Source organism: Manihot esculenta, chromosome 2 (assembly GCF_001659605.2).
Source record: "Manihot esculenta cultivar AM560-2 chromosome 2, M.esculenta_v8, whole genome shotgun sequence".
NCBI classification, from domain to species: Eukaryota; Viridiplantae; Streptophyta; class Magnoliopsida; order Malpighiales; family Euphorbiaceae; genus Manihot; species Manihot esculenta.
This window is the reverse complement of record NC_035162.2, coordinates 14,401,722-14,422,405: the sequence shown is the minus strand read 5'-3', so window position 1 is coordinate 14,422,405 and position 20,684 is coordinate 14,401,722. Positions and strand designations below refer to the sequence as shown.

The 20,684-nt window shown below is 26.2% G+C and overlaps 1 protein-coding gene across 6 annotated transcripts; it reads right to left on the bottom strand.

The window, feature by feature from the left end:
• Positions 1 to 13,483: 13,483 nt before the first annotated feature.
• LOC110603184 lies at positions 13,484 to 17,653 on the bottom strand. Of its 6 annotated transcripts, none has more exons than XM_021740895.2 (12): positions 17,495 to 17,653; positions 17,155 to 17,403; positions 16,773 to 17,066; positions 16,342 to 16,635; positions 15,961 to 16,245; positions 15,650 to 15,874; positions 15,260 to 15,553; positions 14,888 to 15,166; positions 14,568 to 14,795; positions 14,161 to 14,466; positions 13,824 to 14,061; positions 13,484 to 13,736 (listed from the first exon to the last, which is right to left on the bottom strand). In XM_021740895.2, the coding sequence occupies exons 1-11, from the start codon at positions 17,594 to 17,596 to the stop codon at positions 13,834 to 13,836; spliced, it is 2,784 nt and encodes a 927-aa protein (XP_021596587.1). In that variant the 5' UTR covers positions 17,597 to 17,653; the 3' UTR covers positions 13,484 to 13,736; positions 13,824 to 13,833. The 6 variants fall into 6 exon arrangements, with proteins under 6 accessions (XP_021596587.1, XP_021596594.1, XP_021596580.1 ...); XM_021740902.2 differs by having other exon boundaries at positions 13,484 to 13,732; positions 13,826 to 14,061; XM_021740888.2 differs by having other exon boundaries at positions 13,484 to 13,732; positions 13,844 to 14,061.
• Positions 17,654 to 20,684: the final 3,031 nt, after the last annotated feature.

Sequence of the window (20,684 nt, the reverse complement as noted above, 5' to 3'; positions counted from 1 at the left end):
TTCTTTATCAAAATTAATTAAAATAAATTATTAAAATTAAAACAAATATGAAAATTTTAAGATTATGATTAATTTTATTATTCAATATTTTAAAATTAGAATATAAATATAAAAAGTTACCTTAACGATATTTGGTAGTAGAGTGATAACCGATAATTTCAAATATCACGAGATATAGAAAATGAAAAAATCTAAAGTCCTATAACATGAGGTGAATATATTACTGAATATTCATTGTATTAGGTTAAATAAGTTAAATTTTTTATTTTTTATTTTATTGTATCAAATATAAAAGATATTAATAATTAATCTCATTTTCGATATTAATAAATATCATAAGATAAAATTTATTTAGAGATTAATTATTACTCCATAACAAACCCATTAATTATTAATTTTATATAAGAGTAATTTATAATATTCTATAAATTTGATAAAATTCACAAAATTTACTTTATTTTTTTAGATACAATTTAATGTTAAAATTTTAATCTGATAACAAAATAGTTCTTTTTATTACAACTCACTATAACACTACAATAATTTAATCATTCAATTTAGTTTTTATAATAATTTAAATTCTTTAATTTTAATATGTATAATAATTTATTTTTATAATATATTTGTAACAATTTAATTCTTTAATTTAAATTAACATTTTTAAATTATAATTGACTAGCGATAAATTTAATATAATTATTATTTTAGTAATAAAATAAAATTTTAAAAATAAAAATTATTTACTTTAAAACAAGTAAAAATACATAAATTTGATCAAATTTTAAAAACTATACTATAAATTACCTTAACATTAATTATCACCCAAAAAAGGATAAGCATTATAGACTTATGGGAGACGTTTCTGCACATTATTTTTGGTGTATACGTTAATTTGGTTTGCAACGGTCGAGAATGATGTTGAACATAATTTACAAATGCTTTAAACCTAACCCTCACTTTATTGACCAAAAATTAATTATACCTACCTTATTATGTGGATTCCTTTAATAATGATAATAATAATAATAATAATAATAAAGCTAAGGATTTTTTAAAGAAAAAAATAGTAAAAAAGCAGAGTTAGGCTGCTTAGCTTTTTACTTGTTGTATGTGTTTACTTGATGGGGAAGAAAAGTATGTGTGGTATTGTTGTATTGGAGCACATGGTATGTGTGGGTTTTGCCATGAATTTAACTTTTTTTTTTTTAATTGAGAGACAATTTATTATATTCAAAGAGTAATAATCAAGTACCAGACCAGAAAACTTACTCCACATTTGAAAACGTTGATGATAAATTGATACTCTAACTAACAAATTAACACTGACTTTACTTGAAACGTCTAATTCAATACAAAATAATATCGGTTCTTACATTAAAAGAATCTTTATAATCAAACACAATCCCGCCAAATTCAAAATTATCTAATTGTTTCGAATTTAAAGCAAAAAGAAGAGTTTGGTTGTCAATGAAAACACAACCAGGTAAGGAAAAGCAATCTTTAGCATAATTAAGACATTGTTGAATGCCATCGCTTCCAAAATGGCCAGATTGCCAGCATCTTTTATAAAACATATTATAGCCCTTGTAAAAGCACCCTCCACATCCTTAAACAGCACCCCAAACCAGAAAAAAACTTATTATGCAAAAATAATCCATATGCAAATGCAAACCATTTCGTTGATGGTGATGTAACTAAAGTTATAGCTAGATTGTTGGATACCAAAAGAGTAGACTGGACAACATTTCGGCAAGTTTGCTTGAACTATTTGTATTCACGATAATATCTATTTGTTACAATATGAACTTGCTGCCGATTAGAGAAAACATTTGACCATAAGAGATCATTTATGACTTGCCATAATTTCCATGTATGCACAGAGATATGTGTAGTTCTATCACGTCCCAAGCCCTCATAAACATCATTAAAAAGGCCCTGAAATGAAGAAATATTGTTAGGCGAAATAATACCGGCCAACCTCCATAACTCCTTTGCAAAAACATAATCTAGCAAAATATGATTAATATTTTCGTTCTCATCACAAAACAAGCACTTAGAATCCATATTCGCCCCCTCCTAACTAGATTATCTTTAGATGGTATGACACATCGTCAAGTTCTCTAAATAAAATCCTCAATCTTGGAGAGCACATCCAAATTCTAAATCCATTTCCAACCCACAGAACCATTCAAGGTCTGTTGTCCTCTATATAAATTTAATGCGACATGATAAGCAGATTTCATAGTATATAAACCATGTCTGTCATTTGCCACAATAAGACATTCGATTTAGCCACCAAACTCAAAGGAATTCGAAAAATGGCTCTCAAATCATTGACACTAATAAATGCATCAATTTATTCACGTGCTACCGCCGTTTTCCAAATACAAATAAATCACAAACACGCATAGTACCATTAAATCTGAAGGGCCTTCATCAGGTAAGAAACCAACATCATTTGGGATCCATGGTCCCTATTCACATAAATATTTCTATCATCACCCTTGCACCCTGTAACAACAACTGTTTTGAGGATATAATACTCTTATAAACAAAACTATAATTGGAACCCAACTCAGCAGATAATAAGCCCTTCCTAGGGAAATATTTTGCTTTGAGTACCTGATAAAGAAGAGTATTATTGGTAACCATAAGTCTCCAATCTTTTTTCCCCAATAAAACTGTGTTGAAACTCTACAAGTCTCTAAAACCCTACCACTATCATTTTTAACACAACACATGCGATCCCACGAGAGTCAGTTAATGCCTCTGCAATTTTTTTTACCTTCGTCCCACCAATATTTATTCATCATCACTTATTTCATGACAAGCAACAACAGGGAGCAAAAACACATTCATATAGTACATATGTATAGCCTGAAAAAAAAAAAGCTTTAATCAAAATCTCTCTACCTGCAATAGTTAGAAAACTGTTGTTTCAACTATTCAATTATTTTGAAACCTTATCCTTAATGAAAGAGAAAATATAGGGATGGCAACTCCAAGTAGTTGTTATTCCCTAAAGGAAGATACACCCAAATATACCAGAAATAGAATCACTATCCACATTTTGCACATTCAAACTGAATATGATTTCAGTACTTTAAAATCTTACTTAAAAAAAACTATGCCAAACCACTCCATCTAATATTTATTGATGAATATGAATTTATTTTTAATAAACTATTATATATCTTTAGCCTCTTAAATTTTCAGCAAAAAATTAACATATTAATTTTACTATTAGCTAAATATTTTAGCGCCCCAACATATAAATTACGCGTCCATGTGATGGTGGACTATGTATATTATATAAATTTCATAATTGGGTCTTTAGTCTAATAGATTGGGTTAAATTGCCCTTTTTTTTTAAGTTTTAATTTTGGTCATATTCTAGAGTTTTTAATAAAATTGTAATTTTTTTTTTTTATTATTTGTAGTTCAGCTTCTCCTATACTTCTCTATACCTATGGTCTTTTTTCTCGGGTGAATTATAATTTTATTTTTAAGTTTACTATTATTAATAAATTATTTTTTTATATTTTTATAAATTGGTTAAAAAGTTTGGGTAATTTACGATTTAGTCCCTGAGTATTACCATTATTAACAAGTCAGTCCCTATATTTTTAGAAACCTATTAAAACGTTCTTATGTTTTATCTCCGTCAACAAAATAGTCCTTCTGTCTATTTTTGCCGTTAAAAATATAGTAAAAGACTATATTACCCCCCATTATTTTTCTCCTTTTCCTCCTCCTTCATTTTCTTCTTCATCAATTATTCTTCTTCTCCTTCTTCTTCTGCTTCTTCTCCTTCTTCTTCTTTTGCTTCTTTTTCTTCTTTCTCTTCTTCTTCTTCTTCTCATTCTTCTTCTTCTTCTTTTTCTTCTTTCTCTTCTTCTTCTTCTTCTTCTTCTTCTTCTTTCTCTTCTTCTTCTTCTTCTTCTTCTTCTTCTTCTTCTTTCTCTTCTTCTTCTTCTTCTTCTTCTTCTTCTTCTTCTTCTCCTTCTTCTTCTTCTTCTTCTTCTTCTTCTTTCTCTTCTTCTTCTTCTTCTTTTTCTTCTTCTTCTTTTTCTTCTTCTTCTTTTTCGGAGGAGGAGGAGGAGGACGACGAAAGAAAAGACAGGGACTATTTCGTTGACAAAAAGAAACGATAAGGACGTTTTAATAGATCTGAGAAAAGATAGGGACTATTTAGTTGACATAAAAAAATGATAAGGACGTTTTAATAGATATGAAAAAAGATAAAAATATTTTAATAGATTTTTGAAAATGTAAGGACTAACTTATTAATAATTGTAATATACAAGGACTATTATTTGAGGGTAAAATTGGATTTTAAAAATTTTCTCTCTTCTCCTTTATCTAATTTTAACGGAAAATATGACGGAATGACTATTTCGTTGACGGAAATAAAACATAAAGACGTTTTAATAGGTTTCTAAAAATACAGAGACTGACTTGTTAATAATGGTAATATCCAGGGACTAAATCGTAAATTACCCAAAAAGTTTTAAAGTTTTCATTCCATTAGACATTTTAGTTACTTCATTTTTATATTTATATATTATATATGTTGTTTTTATATGTATTAAAAAAATACTTTTATTAACTTTTTAATTATATTAATTTTAAAGATATTAAATTTTATTAAATATTTAAAAATATAATTTTGAAAATTTTTTTTTAAATAAAATAAAATATTTTATAATTTACGCACCATCTTAGATATGTGGCGTCTGTCTACTCCAACATATGATAGTTAGGGGTGAGCATTCGGTCGGTTCGGTTTAAAACCGAACCGAACCGAATAAACCAAAAATCAAAATTTTAGTGTTTATGAAAACCGAACCGAATCGATTTTGATCAGAAACCGAATCGAACCGAACCGGTCTGATTCAGTTCGATTCGGTTCGGTTTGATCGGTTTCGATTTTTAATAATTTTTTTATTTTTTACACTTTATTTTTAATATTTTAAAATTTAATTAAAATATTTTAATCTTAATATAATTTAATTTCTCTATATTATTGAAAAAATATATTATTATCACTAATCGGTTCGGTTCGGTTTTTTCGGTTTTTTTCTGATCAAAACCGAACCGAAATAATCAAAATTTTTGAAATTAAAAACTGAACCAAATCAAAATGTATAAAAAATCGAATCAAATTTTTAAATTAATTCGATTTGATCGATTTTTTCGATTTGAACCGAATACTGCTTACCTATATTGATAATCTTTAAAACTTCTTTTAAAAAAAAATAATAATTTTATTATTTAAATATAATTATTAACTCAAAAAATTCTCCATGCTTTTTTTTTTTACTTTTGTTTTTTCACTTACAATATCACATGGGACTTTTACATCCCGTGATCATTCAACCCGCAATAAAGAAATCATTGACAAACGGGTCCAAAGTACATTTTTGAAAAATGAATGATTTAATTAATTTATAAAAATGCACCATCTCAATAATAAAATAAAAATAAAAATAAAATAAAATTATATTTTTACTTAAACTCAAAAAGCCTATTTAATATTGCTGTTAATAAACTTAATATGATATTACTATTATACATTCAATTATTGAACAATAATCAAAATCTTTTTACTAAGTACACTTTATAAGATAATAATGTGATTATAAAAAGTTATGTTATTTAATAATTATTTATTAAAATTTAAATTGATTAGCATAATTAAAGAATTTAATTTGTGATTTGAAAACTTACTAATTATTGAATCAAATAAATATCTAACAAATAAATCAATTTTTTGTTCCGCAATAAATTTATAGTAAAATTAAATATTTTTAATTCAACTAAAATATTAATATTTTAAATATTTAATGAGTGAATTATGAAAAGTTATTAATTACAGATAAAATGATTATTTAATTTCTGTAATATGATAAAATTTATTAGTTGATTATTTTATTTTAAAAAATATATTAAAATATTTTTGATATTTTAAAAAGTTTATTAATTAATTTTTTTATTAATTTTAATCATTAAATATTTTACTGTTTAATTTTTATATTTTTAAAATATTTATTAGTTTATCTTTCGAGTTTTTAAAAAGTTTATTAATTAATTTTTTCGTATTAAGTATATTTTAAATTTTTTTATAATATTTAAAAATAAATATTAATGGAGAGACTCATTAATATACGTTTTAAAACTTTAAAAATATTTTAATATATCTTTTTTTAATAAAAAAATTAAATAATGAATTTTATCATACTATTGAGACTAAATGTAACTTCTCTTAATTATAATATTTAGTCAACTACGACTACAATAATTGCTAACTGTTAAAATATTTAGACTCTATTTATTTTATAAAAAATATTTTCAGAAAAATATTTTTTGCGTCGTTTGGAACACTTCAAACATTTAGTCAATAAAAACTATTTTTCTAATAAAAAAATAAGTGATTTTAGGAAAAACACTTACTTTTCTTGGTATATTTCTATATATAAATTTTATTTTTTAAATTAAAATTAAATAATAAAAATAAATTATTTCACTAAAAATATTTTTCATGTAAAATATTTTCTGTAATACAAATTATTTTTTACAAATAAATGTAGACTTAAATTACCAAATAAAAAAATGCTAAAATTATGAAAAAAATATATTAATCAATTTATTTTAATACTCACAAGTTAATAACACTAAATAATTGCCCCATTTCTTTCGAAAGTCAGATTGACATTTTTTCTTTGAGTATAGAGTAGTTTATACTTCAAGGGGAAAAGAGTTCCCCGCCATGGAAAAAAAAGCAAATTTATTAAATATTTGATATTACATAATAACCGTTCAAATAAAGTTATATATTGACATTCGAAAACAAAATCAGCAAAGTAATTAGATTTTTGATATTACATAATAATCGTTCAAATAAAGTTATATACTAACACTTAAAGAAAAATACCACATGACAAAAGTATGATTAAATGATTCTTGGTTCCATCAAGATAAAAGAAAATTCAGACGTTTCAGATCGGTTAGTCGGTCCAGTTTATTAAGACTCGCTTGCTCCGTTGATTTGCTCTCTTATATGTAGGTCTTCATACGATAAGTGCTTTAGTTGCTAGATTTGTTTATGTTCGGGCTTAAAAAAGCTTAGAATTAGAAGGGTATATCTTAGAACGGGTATTTTTAGGGCCTATGTAGTGTCCTTCTCTCTATTGCTATAATTTGTTTTTTGTGCAATGAAATTTTATGTTTGGCAAAACAAAAATTCCTTATTTTCTTTATATATATATATATATATATATATATATATATATATATATATATATATATATATATATATATATATATATATATATATATATATATATATATATATATATATATATTTGGAGAATTACTATTTAGTCATTATAGTATGGATAAACTTATTAGTTGGTTACCGATTTTGATAAATATATTAAAACATTTTTGACGTTTTAAAAAGTCTACTAATTAGTCTTTTTCGCTTGTTAAATATTATAAATAAGTCTAAAATATCTATAATACGAATGGACTAATTAGTAAACAAATATGAGGGACTAAATAATAAGTTTTTCAAAACTATAAGAATTAAATAGTAAAATATTTAATAAAAAAATTGATGGAATAATAAATTAATAGACTTATATTTTAATGCATTTTTTAAAATGGAGGCACTAACTAGTGAGTTACACCATATTATATAGAGACTAATAGTAATTTTTTCAATTTTTTAAATGAAGGAAAACAAATGCATATATATCTTCTTAGTTAGTTTATCTATCTTAATTGCATCATTGATTTTTTTTTTAACATGCATTCGTATGCATTACAAGTTTCAGTGGATCAATATAAGATACAGGTCTATCTAAAAAATTCAACCCAAGCCCAAACAGAAAAACAATCTAACTCAATTCAACCATCGATCATCGCTACCACCAATCAGACCATCGACACCACAGTCTGAAACAAATGAAAAAAATCAACTAGAACTGAGCCAGAAAAGCAATAAAAAAAGAGTATCACAGCACAAAAGGAGCAAGCACAACATGCATATTACAAATAAACGAACAACTAAACCAAGCAGAAGTAAATTTAGTTATAGTCGAACTTATGCAACAACTAACAAATCAAATTGTAGCAAAGAACTTAAATTTCTAAGAAGGACAATTGTCAGATCAAAAAAGAAGGTGTAGTCTCAAAATGTCAAACGTTAGTATACCCTCCTCAGAAGAAGACAGAAAGCTCAATACACAAAATCCTTAAAAAATTGATACAGGAAAATTAAAAAATAAAATTCAAACCTAAGCACTAACAAAAAAAGGAACAAATAGAAGAAATACAAATAAAGAACATGCGGATGGTGAGAACTCGAAGGCCACTGTTTCGCGGATCAAAAACAAAGACCGACGGGTGTTTAATTACTAATTCAATAATCAAATGACAATTTCAAAGGGAAAAATATTAATATTTTAACTATTCTATCTTTTATATATATATATATATATATATATATATATATATATATATATAGATAGATAGATAGATAAAGTAGATTAGATTTGATAAATGGCATTAATACTTACACTAATCACGCAATTATGACAAATAATTTTTATCATCGTACTGAAAACATGCCACGACAGTAATACACGTAAGCCACGGTCCCACATGCTTTGCCTTCCACGTGTTAGATACAGCTGCTAATACTTACTAGTTCCGGTCTGTTGAAAGCGATCCACGTCATATAACCAAGACAAGGGCAGCTGCGAAAGTAAGAGGCTATTGTGTACATCATTGACATGAGGTGATTGGGTGTGATTTAATCTATTGGCAGACACAAAGCCACGCAGTTAACTTTTTAAAGCTCACAATGGTTAGCCTGGGTGTGAGTTGTTCTCTAGTTGCCCCAAATTTGTGGTTCAGTAGATGACGTCATTAAAGTTAAAAATGAGCATTTTTATTAGAAAATGGAGTTTTTTTGGGAGTGGAGACGTTTCTCGGGACCAAAAGGTCGGTGAGGGTGAGGGATTTTATACAGAAATTGAGTGCGAGACAAATGGCGGGAAAAAGTGGCGGGCAAATTTAAGCAACCAATATCAATATCTTTTTCAAACATTAATGCAGTGTTTGGATAAGGAAAAAAAAGGAAAATAATAGGAATATATTTTCTTCTGTTTGGATAATGGAAAGAAAATTTAAATAGTTATTTTCTCTTTAAACTTATCCCTCCAAAACGGAGAGAAATTGGACAATTCTGAAGGAAAAGTGGAAGGTGTATTAAATAATTTAATCATCTTTTAGTTATAATTAATATAAATTAAAATATACTTTTTTAATTTATTATAAAATAAAAAATAATTCCAAGAAAAATTAACTATGATTTGATTTAGTTATATTTAAAATTTTTTAGATATATTATGTAAAATATAATTTATAAAAAATAACAATTTGATATTTCCATACATTTTTCACTTATTGACTTCTTTCCAAACAAGTTAATTTTTTTTTCGCTTTCTTTTATTTTTCACTAAAAAGATAAAAAGTAAAGTGGGAAAGTAAAGAAAATAAAATTCTCTCCTTTATTTTCCTTCCCCTCCTTCATTTTATCCACACAGAGTGCAAGAGGGTGATTGGTTTATTTTTCTCATAATTGATAAGTCATTTAAATAAGTAGCCAATAAATATTTTATAAGTGGCTTTTTCGATCAGTTCTAACAATAAATAATTAGTAAAATATTATTTTTTATTTAAATTATATTATTTATTTAGTATTTATTAATTATAAAATTTTATATAATAAAATAAATTTAATATATATTATTCTCCTCATTTTATATATATATTTTTTCAATTTTATTTTTTTCACACATATTAAAAAATAAAATTTTTTATTAACTTTTTAATTATATCTGTCATAAAAATATTAAATTTTACTAAATATTTTAAAAAAATAATAACTAATGAAATATTATATAAAAAATTAACTTGATATTAAAAATTTGTTATAATTATATTTTAGGACCCAACAGAAAGAGAAAACTGCAGTACAAAACCCGAAAACCCAACTCTCCGATTAGATAAACAAAGAATAGACAGTTAACGCTGCCATCTCCTCCATGAAGTCCCACTGCAGACGGCGATAAAGCCATTGGAGTTAGGGGTGAGCATTCGGTCGGTTTGGTTTAAAATCAAATCGAACCGAATAAATTGAAATTTTAGTATTTATAAAAACCGAACCGAACTGATTTTGATTAGAAATCGAACTGAACCGAATCGGTCTGATTCGATTCGGTTTGATCGATTTCGATTTTTAATAATTTTTTTTATTTTTTACACTTTATTTTTAATATTTTAAAATTTAATTAAAATATTTTAATTTTAATATGATTTAATTTCTCTATATTATTGAAAAAATATATTATTATCACTAATCGATTCAGTTTTTTCAATTTTTTTTCTGATCAAAATTAAATCAAACTGAAATAACTAAAATTTCTAAAATTAAAAACTGAATCGAACCGAAATATATAAAAAATCGAACTAAAATTTTAAATCAATTTAATTCGATCGATTTTTTCGATTTGAACCGAATACTGGTACCCGAATGTAAGCCATACTTCTGTCTTTTGTCTACTTAAATTAAAATTTGTTACATAATGCATTAGTGTTTAATAGACTTTGAGAGAAAATAAAATATTTTTTTTTTTAAAAAAAAGAGACTTTATTTAATTTGAAAGGAAATGGTAGAAAATTAAGTGGATCTAATAATAGGCATGGCAGCCCATTTTGTGTTCCGCACGTGCATTCAATAATGAAAATGTGTGTTTCACTACAATTTCATAAAATAAAGATTAAAAATAATGAGGTGGTAAAGCCGCAAAGGAAAGAGTTCTCTTCAAATCTCTTGTAATTTTTAAAAATAATTGAATTTGTAATTTTTAACAAATTAAATATTATTTAATTTATTTAATAAATAAATTTAAAAATTAAATTTAAATTTAAAACATTTAATCAATGAAACGAATTCAATCGAGATTTTATGAAATTAAATATTAAATAATTGGATTGGTTTACCCCTTACGTCAAATCACTTAGTATACAAGTGATAATGAAATGAGAACTTAACACAGTTGCACCTACTAATAATAGTTAGTATCAAAAGCTTGTTTTGTTCAAAAAGCCAAAAAAAAAAAAAATTAAAAAAATTCAAATTCCCTCTGTCATTTGGACATCTGGCAACTGCATGCATTTCTTTTATTCATCACATATATTCATATTTATTATTGTTTAATCTAACTTTGCTCCACACATATCAATTCTCCATTAAAAAATTTATATTTATTAATATTTAAAACTAAATAAAAAAATAAAGAGAAATTATTAAAATTTTTGTATTAATAATGCTGATCGAGTAAAATTAATATTAATGTGGCGGTGATGATCATCGAAAAAATTACAAGTTGTTGTTTTAATATGGAGTCACATTTGTATAAAAAGAAAGATTCAAATTTCATAATATATAACTTTTTTTAAAACTTGTCTTGTCTTGAATCGAAAGTAATTTTATAAAAAATTACTATTAGATACAATTCAATATATTCTTATAATCACAGACTTTTATTCACTAATCGATATTAATCGAATTTTTAAGAGATTCGATAATTAACTCTTATCTTTTTACAATATAAAAATTAATATATAAAAAATTAATATATATATATATATTTACATTCATTCTAAATGCTAAATAATTAATTATTCTCTCACTTGATTGATCTAAGTATTAAAATTGTTATTTATAAACATCAACTATCTCACGTATTCTATTTTATATATTAGGTATTCTATTTTATATATTGATCTATTTCCAGTTACATTACACCACTAAAAAATAATTTTTTTTAATATCAAGATTCATTTAAAATCAATCCCACTTTTTCTAATTTACCTTTAAAAAAAATTAAAGCAATATGTATGATAAAATAAAAAAAATACAATTTTTGATATAATTATTGTTTTTACCAGAATGTGTTACATCCATTCAATTAATTATTGACACATGATTAAAATAATAATAATATTATTAATTTAGTTTAAAATATGAATATGGCCATTACAAAACTTAATTTATTTTAAAAAATTATTGATTAGACATAAAATTAATTTATATCTTGGATATTAGCTGGAATTTTCCATAACAGTGAAGAAAAAACATTTTAACTAATCAATCAAGGAAAGTGGGTAACTCCTATTAATCAAATCTTAATTAAGGAGCTTCGACAATTTATATTTAAAAATATAAATATGGTCAAATTGAAGAAAGATGATATCGAAGTTATAGGTAGACATGTAATTATAATATCATGTAAGAAATTAATTAACTTTAATTAAAAATAACAACTAACTTTTTTCAATTTTATCACTTCTGACTAATTTTTTAATTTACACTAAAAAATTAAAAAAATTTATTTTTAAAGTTAATATTCGACTGTACTCACATATGGTACAGATTTAATTTAATAATAAATATATTTAAATAAATCTAAGAGATTTCAAATTCTATTCTCCAATTTTCATTTGAAAAAAAAAAATTTTCACTAATCATATGATAGAGTAATACATGAGAGCTATAAATTTCAATTTAAAGCTTAGATTTTTTTTTTTGGCAAATGAATAAGAAAATCTCAATTTTGATGCATACACTCTTATTTAATCATTATAATATTTACTAAATTTAATAATTTAATTAATGAGTTAATAAAAAATTAATATATTTGGATATATTGTTTCTATATTTCTTTTAATTTTTTTAATATTAAATTTAAAATAATTGAAACAAATATTAATACTCACAATTTTAATTGATAAGCAGATTTATCAATATAAAAACAAAAGAAATTTTCACAATAATTTCTATTTTTTTTTATAATAATTTAACTATTTTTAATTTAATACAAATTCTGAAAGACCTTTTATTTTTACCTTTAAGAGTATATATAATTTTTAAACATTACATTGGATGAAAAAAAGTCTAATTTTTATGTTAATTCATGTTCGCAGTAAAAACTTCAAATATTGAATTATAAAATAAAAAATTTTCAATCCGTTACAATTTTAGATTAAAAAGTTTACCAATAAATTATGATATGATTATATTTAAATTTTTACTTAATTAATAAAATATGCCTTAATTTTTTTTAAATGAACCTTAAATAAAATTTCTATATCGCCACCCACATTGGTGGATAGAAATTCTCAGAGATAAATTATTTTAAATTTATTTTTTTTAATATATGATTATGATATGATCAAATTATATGAAATATTTATCTGAATTTGATTTATCATGTATTAAATTTTTTTATAGATTTTATATAAAATAAATAGATAAAATCTACTTTAATATCTATTAAATTTATAATAGACTGAATTCACGAATAATGCGTACAAAATTAAGAGAAATACAATTGAAAAGCTTAATTTGACACCAAACTCGATCCAACTTGTGGATATATATAATACTTATGAAAACATTCACAAATACATAAAAACATAAAGATGGTGGAGTTTCTTTCTCTGAGTTTGTTTATCCTATTTTCTCTTGGTTTATTCCTTTTGATGATGTTCAAGTCTGGCAAAACTCTTAGCTCCGATCGCAGTTGCTGTAGCTATCTCCTATTTTTCCTTGTAACTATAACTTTAATTAGTTTCTTTTTGCCTCATACTTCTTATGCTGACAAAAAATAACCAAATTAATGAATATATTTTGATAATGTGTTATTATATAATAAAAAAATTCAAGTCCAAGGCAACAACACCAGCTTACCGAAGTGCTCAAAAATACTTGTGCTTCTCTTCTTCTTTGTAATCAACAACATCATTGCCTTCCTTGCGGTAGAAAAGCTGGCGGTAATGCTTCTCTCCATGTGCTTCTTTATTCTCTTGATTGGCTCCTTTTAGCTTATGATGCTCAAGAAAGGCAAATCTCTCACCACTTGCTGCACCTATGTTCACTTTTACCTTGTGGCTCTGGGCATGCTCTAAGTCCTTATTTTCCTCATGCTTCCCATGTCGACATAAGCAAAGTATATAAAATTATTCTTCAAAATATATAACCAAAAATAATTATTATTATAAGATGATCAAGAAATTCAAGAATACCAAGGAATGAGCACCAGCAACAACAACACCGGCACTAACCCCTAATTTACCCAAATGCTCAAGATGCTTCAGGCGCTTCTCCTCTTCCTTGTAATCAATAGCTTCATTGCTTTCCTTGTAATGGTAAAGGAGGTAGTGGGGCTTTTTTCCATGGATTTCTTCAATCTCTTTCTTGGCTTCTTTCTTTTCATGATACTCATTGAAGGCAAATCTCTCAGCTCCAACCGCAGACATTGCAGCTGTCTCCTCTTTTCCCTCATAGCTAGAAGCATGCTCTTGGTCTTTTTTTGCTTCATTCTTATCATGCTGACATAAAATAAGCAAATTAATGAAATTCAATTTGATTATATGTAATAGAAAAATAATAATATATTATTATTATAAAATGATTAAAAATACAAGGGTACCAAGGCATAAGTGCTAGCAGAAACGAAACCCATTTCGCTCAAGTGCTCAAAATGCTTGTGGTGCTTCTTCCCCTTCTCATAATCAACAACATCCTCACCTTCCTTTTTCTCATGATGCTTATGAAGGGCAAATTCCTCAACTCCTCCTACAGTTGTTGCAGTTTTCTTCTCTTGTATCTTGTGGCAGTGGGCATGCTCTAAGTCTTTCTTTTCCTTGCCCTTCTCATACTAAAATAAGTAAATTAATTAAATTTATATTTGTAATGTGCAATCCAAAGAAAATAGTTATTATCATAAAATGATCAGGAATTCAAGAATACCAAAGCATAAACGCTAGCAGCAATAACATCTGGCCTACTCAAGTTCTCAGAATACTTGTGGTGCTTATCCTCCCCATAATCAACAACAATCTCGCCTTCTTTGTGGTAGTAGTGCTTCTTTTCATAGGCTACTTCATCCTCTTTCTTGGCCTCTTTTTTCTTATGATGCTCATGGAAGGCACATCCCTCAGCTTCTGTTATAGCTACTGCAACTGTCTCTGCTTTTATCTCATGATTGTGGGCATGCTCTAAATCTTTCTTTTCCGTTTTCTTCTCATGCTAGTATAAGCAAATTTAATAAAATTATTTCTCTAATATATAATCCAAAAAACAATTATTACTATCAGTAGATGATCAAGAGTTCAAGAATACCAATGCATAATCACCGGTAACACCAGCACTTAGTTTACTCAAGTGCTCAAGAAGCTTGTGGTGTTTCTCTTCCTCTTTATAGTCAATATTTTCCTTGCTTTCCTTCTGGTGGTAAAAGAGGTGGCGATGATTCTTTTCATGCTCTTCTTCATCCTTTTTCTTGGCTTCTTTTTTTTCATGATGCTCATGGAAGGTAAATCCCTTAGCTTCAATAGCAGACATTGCAACTATCTTCTCGTTTCCCTCACAGTTATAAGCATGCTCTTGGGCTTTTTCTGCTTCACGCTTCTCATGCTGACATAAAATAAGCATATTAACGAATCTATTTTGATAATCTGTAATAGAAAAATAATAAATTATTATTACAAGATGACAAAAATACAAGAGTACCAAGGCATGAGCTCTAGCAGTACTGGCATCCATTTCACCCAACTGCTCAAAATACTTGTAGTGCTCCTTCTCCTTGTAATCAATAACATCCTCGCCTCCTTTCTTCTCATACTGCTCGTGGATGGCAAATCCCTCAGCTCCTATTGCAGCTGCTGCATCTATCTCCTCTTTTATCTTGTGGCTATAGGCACTCTCTGAGTCTTTTCTTTCCTCGCGCTTCTCATGCTTACATAGGTCAATTATTTAAATTTATATTCATAATGTGTAATCCAAAAAAAATATTTATAAAATGATCAAGAATTTAAGAGTACCAAGGCGTGAGCGCCAGTAGCAGCAACATCTAGCCTACCCAAGTTCTCAGAATGCTTGTAGTATTTCTCCTCCTCCTTGTAATCAACAACATTCTCGCTTTCTTTGTGGTGATACAAGTGGTAGTAGTGATTCTTTTCAAGCAATACTTCATCCTCTTTCTTAGCTTCTTTTTTGTCATGATGCTCATGAAAAGCAAATCCTGTAGCTCCTGCTGCAGCTCCTGCTTCTACCTCTGCTTTTACCTTGTGACTGTGGGCATTCTCTGAAATTTTCTTTTCCTCGTGCTTCTCATGTTGACATAAGTAAATTAAAAAAAAAACTATTTTTTTAATATAGAATCCAAAAGAAAACAATTATTATCATTATTAGTTCGACAATACCAGTGTGCAAGCGCCAGTATTTCCAACATCTAGTTTACTCAAGTCCTCAAGATGCTTTTGGTGCTTCTCTTCCTCATTGTAGTCAATATTTTCCTCACTTTCCTTCTCGTGGTAAAGGAGGTGGCAGTGCTTCTTTTCATGCACTTCTTCATCCTTTTTCTTGGCTTCTTTCTCCTCATGATGCTCTTGGAAAGTAAATGCCTCAACTTCTTTAGCAGTTGCTGCGGCTATCTCTACTTTTGCCTTGTGAATCTGGACATGCTCTAAGTCTTTCTCTTCCTTATGCTTCTCATTCTGATATAAGCAAATTAAATAAAGTTATTTTTATAATATACAATCCAAAAAAGATAATTACCATTATTATAAGATGATCAAGAGTTCAAAAGTATTAATTACTATTATTATAAGATGATCAAAGAGTTCAAAATTACCAAGGCAGAAGTGCCAGTAATACCAGCACCTAGTTTAACAAAGCACTCAAGATGCTCGTGGTGCTTCTTCTCTTCCTCCTTGTAGTCAATAGCTTCTTGACTTTTCTTGTGGGGGTAAAAGAGGTGGTGGTGCTTCTTTTCATGCAATTCTTTATTTTTCTTGGCTTCTTTCTTCCCAAGATGCTTTTGGAAGATAAATTCCTCAGCTCCTCGCACAGCTGCTTCACCTATTTGTGCTTTTACATTGTGGATATGGGCATGAGCTAAGCCTATCTTTTCCTTATACTTCTCATTCTAACACAAGCAAATTAAATAAATGTTATTTTATAATATAAAATTAAAAAAAAAGGATATTATAAGATGATCTAGAGTTGAAGAATACCAAGGCGCAAGCACCAGTAATATCAATGCCTAGTTTACCCAAGTGCTCAAGATACTTGGGGTGCTTCTCCTGCTTGGAATCAATAGCTTCCCTACTTTCCTTGTGGAAAAAGAGGTGTTGGTGCTTCTTTTCATCCTCTTTCTTGACTTCTTTCTGTTTATGATGCTTTTGGAAGGCAAATCCCTTAATTCCTATTGCAGCCTGCGCAGTTATCTCCATTTGTACCTTACGGATGTCGACGTGCTTCTCCTGTTGACAAGCAAATTAAATAAATCTATTCTCTTAATATATAATCCAAAAAATTAATATTATAATAAAATGATGAAGAATTCAAGAATACCAAGACGCAGGTGCCAACATCAGCTTCTGCTCCCTTATAATCATCAACTTTCTCGCCTTTTTGGCTGCAGTGACACAGTTGCTGGTGCTTCTCTTCCGCCATAGTTAAGATCTTATGAGAATGACAAAAGGTTCTAGGTGAATTTTGAAAGACTTTGTGTTACGCTATTTATAGTTTGATAGGAGTCCAAGGCACAATTCATATTTTGACTATTTATTATTATTATTATTATTATTATTATTATTATTATTATTTGATGAACCAAAATTCGGTGGATATATCAGATTCAAACAGTTAAACCGAAGATCTTGAGAAAATTAATAGATCGAGATTGGTTCATTGGATAGTAAATAGAAGAATTAATGGGTTAATAGACTAAATATTTGGTTTTGAAAGATAAATTTTTTTTTGAAAAATAAATTTATCGAATTTATTTCGTATTTTGATAAAGTTAAAATTTATTAGTGGTATTGATGATCGCTGGGTTTTTCACTCGGTATAAGGTCAGACCCATTAGGGCAGCTCATAATCTGAAGGTTTCTAGGTCCCCTTCAAGAACCAGATTCAGTTCTGTCTCCAATCAGTTTCTTAAAACAGGCCAGCCTGCTCTTCTAGCCCAATGGATAAATTCCTTCTGAGCCTAATTGTAACCTCATCCTCCGGCCTAGCTCAGAACCATGAAGGAGTTCAGCCCCTTCGCCTTGTGGGACCATCCGCATGCGCGCCCGGGGAGAATCAGGGGCCGTTACGCATGGAACAGAGATCTGATTCCCTCGTACGTCCGTATCAACGTAGCAGTGACAGGTGGTCCAATGATGCACGTTCTGTAAACACGTCACTGATAGACAAAAGGAAACATATAAAAGGAGAAATATTCTCCTCTAGACCAGTTTTACAGAACGTGCATCATTGGCTGAAATTTTTTAAAATTATATATACGTATCGCAATTATAATTTAAATTGAAATATTATATCAAATGTATTAGCTGAAATTTTAAAATTTTAACTACGAGTAGCTGTTTCTTAAGGAAGAATAATAATAATAGACAATTAATTCCTTTTATGTTAATATTTATTTTATAATTACTATTACTTTTAAATGAATTAATAAATTCAGGTTTAATCTTTATATTGCTAGATCAACATAATGATCTGCTGATTTAAACTTAATTAATTCTTTAACATATTATTTTATAAAAACATTATATTATTTTTTTAATTGATAATTTAAAATAAACATAATATTTACATAAGATGCGATTTTTTTAATTAAATTTTGTAAAAGACAATAAAGACCTTATACACACCATACATATTAAATTCAAAATTTTCATGTAATAAACAAATAATAAATTTCATGTGTTTTAACAATAATTTAAAACTTAAGGAAAACAATAATTCAAATCTTAAGAATTAAGTCTCCTGATTTTTTTTGTTAGAAAGAAAATAAAAAAAAAACAAAATAACAAAACAAACACCTCTAGCCAAGTTTTTTTTTTTTTTTTTTTATTTATGCAATGAAAGTATTAACATTGAATACAAATAATGGGTTATTAAAATGTTAAATTTATTCATGAATTATATAGAATTTCGATTCAAATTTATTTTTAAATTATATTGGGAGTTTAAATAAGCTAAATTGAATTTGTTTTACTTACAAGAAAATGAAAAAGTACTGATAAAATTTATTACTTAAATTATTGAAAAAATAGTCAATTATTTAAAATATCAATAATAAAATTATTAAAAATTATCAACCGATTATTAATAAAAAATTATAATTATATTTTTATTTAATTTATTATAATAAAACTTTTAATAATAATTTAAATTCGAATTTAATAAAAATAAAATTTAATAATTTTTTTTTTGAAAATAGGAGATTGGAGGAGTCAAACCTTAAACCTCTCAAGACTATAAGGATGCACTTTCCACCAGACTAAGTCTCGGAGTGCTAAAATTTAATAATTTTAACTCTACAATATAATTTAAAAATAAATGTGACGTTTTGCTACAAATAATTTCCTGTCAGCAAGAATGATTAAATGAGATCCCTTTCTAGTCAGCACCAGAAAAAACCCAAAAATCAATTTATTTATGCACAAATCTCCGTTCCTCGAAAACTATGTGCGGAAAACTAATTGTGAATTTACATCTTCATTTGAACTTTCTATTTAGCAATCAGATTTGCATATTCGCTTGCTTCTTAGCATTCACAAATTTAATTCAATAATAAATGTATTAAAATAAATTTTAAAAATTTTAAGTTTTATTTTTTTAATTTTTAATTTATAAATTTTTTTATAATAAGAGTGGGTAGTATTTGATTTAAATTAAAAAAATCGATTAAATCGAATTAATTTAAAAATTCTGTTTAATTTTTTATTTATTTCGATTCGATTTAATTTTTAATTTTAAAAATTTTAATTATTTTAGTTTAATTCAATTTTAATAAAAAAAATTAAAAAAAAATTAAATTAATTAATGATAATAATATATTATTTTTAATAATATAGAGATATATATTTTAATTAAATTTTAAAATATTAAAAATAAATGGTAAAAATTAAAAAAATTATTAAAAATTTAAATCGATCAAATCGAATCAAATTAAATCAAATCAGATCGATTCGATTTAATTTAATTTCTAATCAAAATTAATTCAATTTTATTTTTATAAATACTAAAATTTTAATTTTAATTTATTTAATTCGATTTGATTTTGAATCCAACATAGCGCATACGCCCGGTAAAAATAACAAAAGCTTGCTGGTTCACTTAAATTAAGAAGTTGTTACATAATGGGTTACTGGTTAATTAAAATGTTATTTTTAATAATTATATAAAATCAGTCCAACTGAGAAAAAAAAATATGTATAATATATATAAAAATAGAAAGGAGAGTAATATTAATATTGCAAAAAATATTCCTACTTTGAATATAATAATTAAAAATTTATTTTTATTTTATTCTCATTTAAAAATTTCCAATTTAATTAGATAATTATATAAATGTTTGTATTAAAATTAAAGTTGTTAAAATTTTATTAAAATTTTTTATTACTTATATTACTATTTAATTTAATATATTTTATAATCTATAATAATAATAATTATTAAAAAATGCTTATTACCTAAATAAAAAATTCATATTTTACCATCACACTTATAATAATAAAATTCACACATA